The sequence below is a fragment of the Poecilia latipinna genome, unplaced genomic scaffold (assembly GCF_001443285.1).
Source record: "Poecilia latipinna isolate Pla-1442-1.1 unplaced genomic scaffold, P_latipinna-1.0 Scaffold1485, whole genome shotgun sequence".
NCBI classification, from domain to species: Eukaryota; Metazoa; Chordata; class Actinopteri; order Cyprinodontiformes; family Poeciliidae; genus Poecilia; species Poecilia latipinna.
The window spans coordinates 142,990-145,840 of NW_015114101.1; the positions used below are offsets into that span (position 1 = coordinate 142,990).

A 2,851-nucleotide genomic window follows, 5' to 3' on the forward strand; every position below is an offset into this window, starting at 1 on the left:
ACTCCCCCCGCACACACACTCTCTGCCCCCACACACACACTCTGCCCGCACACACACACTCTGCACGCACACACACACTCTGCACACACACACACACTCCGCACACACACTCCGCACACACACACTCCGCACACACACACTCTGCACACACACTCTGCACACACACTCTGCACACACACACTCTGCACACACACACTCTGCACACACACACTCTGCACACACACACTCTGCACACACACACACACTCCGCACACACACTCCGCACACACACACTCTGCACACACACTCTGCACACACACACTCTGCACGCACACACACACTCTGCACGCACACACACACTCTGCACGCACACACACACTCTGCACGCACACCCCCANCTGCACGCACACACACACTCTGCACGCACACACACACTCTGCACGCACACACACACTCTGCACACACACACACACTCCGCACACACACTCCGCACACACACACTCTGCACACACACTCTGCACACACACACTCTGCACACACACACACACTCCGCACACACACACTCTGCACACACACTCTGCGTCCCCGTTGATGTTTTTTTCTCGGCTGAAATAAATGGATCTGATCTCTGAGACAGGAGGAGAAAAGCGATTGATTATTTTAGTGATCAATTATTCTGACATCGTTTCATCCTGCAGATTTTTCTTTTATGAAAAATTATGAATAAAAGATGCAATAAACTAACAATTGACTTCCTGATTTAAATAATTTTATTGATTTATTGCCTGTAGGTCAATAACTGGATTCGTTTATTGGCTGATCGAAAGGAGCTCAGTTATTATTGATTATCTGATTATTAATTATATATTAAAGGTTCAAAATATGAGATTTTATTTCCAGAACCTAAAACTGAAGGTTTCCCTGAACTGTAAAATGTTTCTCTATTTTCTTCAGTTTTGGTTTAATTTGTTTCAGCCGATATTGATTATTGATTACTGAACCAGCTAATCGACTGATCGTCACTAATCATTCAGTAAAACAGCTTTTTCATTTAGAAAACCAGAAAATATTTCAGTGATCCGTTGGACCTCCAGTCAGAACCATCAGAACCAGAGGCAGGTTCTGATGGTTCTTTTGGTTCTGACTGGGTCTGTGTGGGCCCATCAGAACCAGGAGCAGAGTTCCTCATGAGTCCAGCTGATCAGGTTCTGGTCCTGTTTCTGGTTCTGGTCCTGGTGAGCAGGAAGTGATGCGTGCTCCTCCCTGCAGGTGGTGAAACCATCAAGAGCATCAACCAGCAGTCTGGTGCCCATGTGGAGCTGCAGAGGAACCCTCCGCCCTCCACCGACCCCAACACCCGGGTCTTCACCATCCGCGGCTCCGCCCAGCAGATGGAGGTCGCCCGCCAGCTCATCGACGACAAGATCGGGGTGAGCCGCCCGAACGCGCTCCGCTGGGGTTCCGGCCTGGGTTCTGGCCGGCCCGGTCCACGCTCACGGTTCCGTCTCGTCTCCCTGCAGGGATCGGGGATCATGAGCAACGGAGGATTCGGCTTCAGCCCCTTCACCCAGGGCCCTGCCGCCCACCAGAAGTAAGAACCTCTGACCTCTGAGCTGTTCACAGGAGCCTCCCAGCCAATCAGAGGCTCCGTCTTCAGGTTTAAACAGGAAATGAGGAGCTGAATGTCGTGAATCAGTCCAGAGCGTTTCTTCCTGGTTGTTTATAAAACAGAAAAATACAAATTAATGTTTTTTTCAATATAGGAGGGTCTATAGATCTATAGATCCTCCTCTATAGATCTATAGATCCTCCTCTATAGATCTATAGATCTGTTCTACAGGTTTTGGGTCAAACAGCTCAAAATGCTGTTTTTACATTTTCACCACCAGTCAGAAATCCCATCTTTTTTTTCAGATTATAGTCAGATAATCTGATCAATTTCAGATTATTGATTAGATTTTCGGCTGAATGTGAGCTGACGACATGATTGGCCGGTTGTAAGCAGGTGTTCACCAGGTGTTTGTGTCTGCAGCAGCGGCCAGCCGTTTGTGACCGGTGTTTGGGGGAACACCTACCAGACCAGCTGGCAGAACCCGGGACAGCAGGACCCAGGTGGGAACACACACACACACACACACACACACACACACACAGCTCTAGCTGCAGCCCAGCTGCTTCCTCCTGCCTGGGTTAGTGGTGAGTTCAGAGCAGCACCAGGTTGATGGTCAGAAGCTCAGAGCTGCTGGTCTGCAGTTCAGCGGCTGAAGCTGTCTGTGTGTGTGTGTGTGTGTGTGTGTGTGTGTAGGTCACAGTTTGGCTCAGACAGGACAGATGGACTACTCCAAAGCATGGGAGCAGTACTATAAGAAGCTAGGCAAGTGCACACACACAGACACACACGGACACTGTGCAGTTTCTGAGGGAAGGGAGAGTTCACCCGGCAGGAAGTGGCTGCTGGACAGTCAGAGGATGACGGGGTGTGTGTGTGCGTGTGTGTGTGTGTGTGCGTGCGTGCGTGCAGGTCAGCAGAACCAGCCTCAGAACATGATGACGGACTACAGCAAGGCCTGGGAGGACTACTACAAGAAACAGAGTACGACTGCATGAACGCTCACTTGTTGCTCACTGTAGAGTCCAGTTCTGATCCGGTACGGCTCACTTCCCGCTGCCTGACATGCGAAACTGTGGCAGCTGCATTCAGGGAAGGTCATGCTAACAGAAACAAAAATATAATCAATTGGGATGGAGGTCCAACTCTTAACACGGCGTTCCGTCCTCAAGGAACCCGCTAACTCTGGGCTACGCTAACTCTGGGCTACGCTAACTCGGCTCTATAGATCAGGAACCCACTGACGCTGGGCTGCGCTAACGC

The 2,851-nt window shown here is 50.2% G+C and overlaps 1 protein-coding gene across 4 annotated transcripts in view; it reads left to right on the plus strand.

The window, feature by feature from the left end:
• LOC106963003 (far upstream element-binding protein 3-like) overlaps positions 1 to 2,851 on the plus strand; it is a 27,063-nt gene that overhangs the window by 11,518 nt on the left and 12,694 nt on the right. The window contains exons 13-17 of one of the 4 annotated variants that reach the window (XM_015057707.1): positions 1,249 to 1,409; positions 1,500 to 1,570; positions 2,015 to 2,091; positions 2,285 to 2,353; positions 2,501 to 2,572. In XM_015057707.1, coding sequence (XP_014913193.1) covers positions 1,249 to 1,409; positions 1,500 to 1,570; positions 2,015 to 2,091; positions 2,285 to 2,353; positions 2,501 to 2,572 — 450 coding nt within the window. Of the gene's footprint in view, positions 1 to 1,248; positions 1,410 to 1,499; positions 1,571 to 2,011; positions 2,092 to 2,284; positions 2,354 to 2,500; positions 2,573 to 2,851 lie in introns of all 4 variants that reach the window. The other 3 variants (XM_015057706.1, XM_015057708.1, XM_015057709.1) reach the window with 3 other exon arrangements.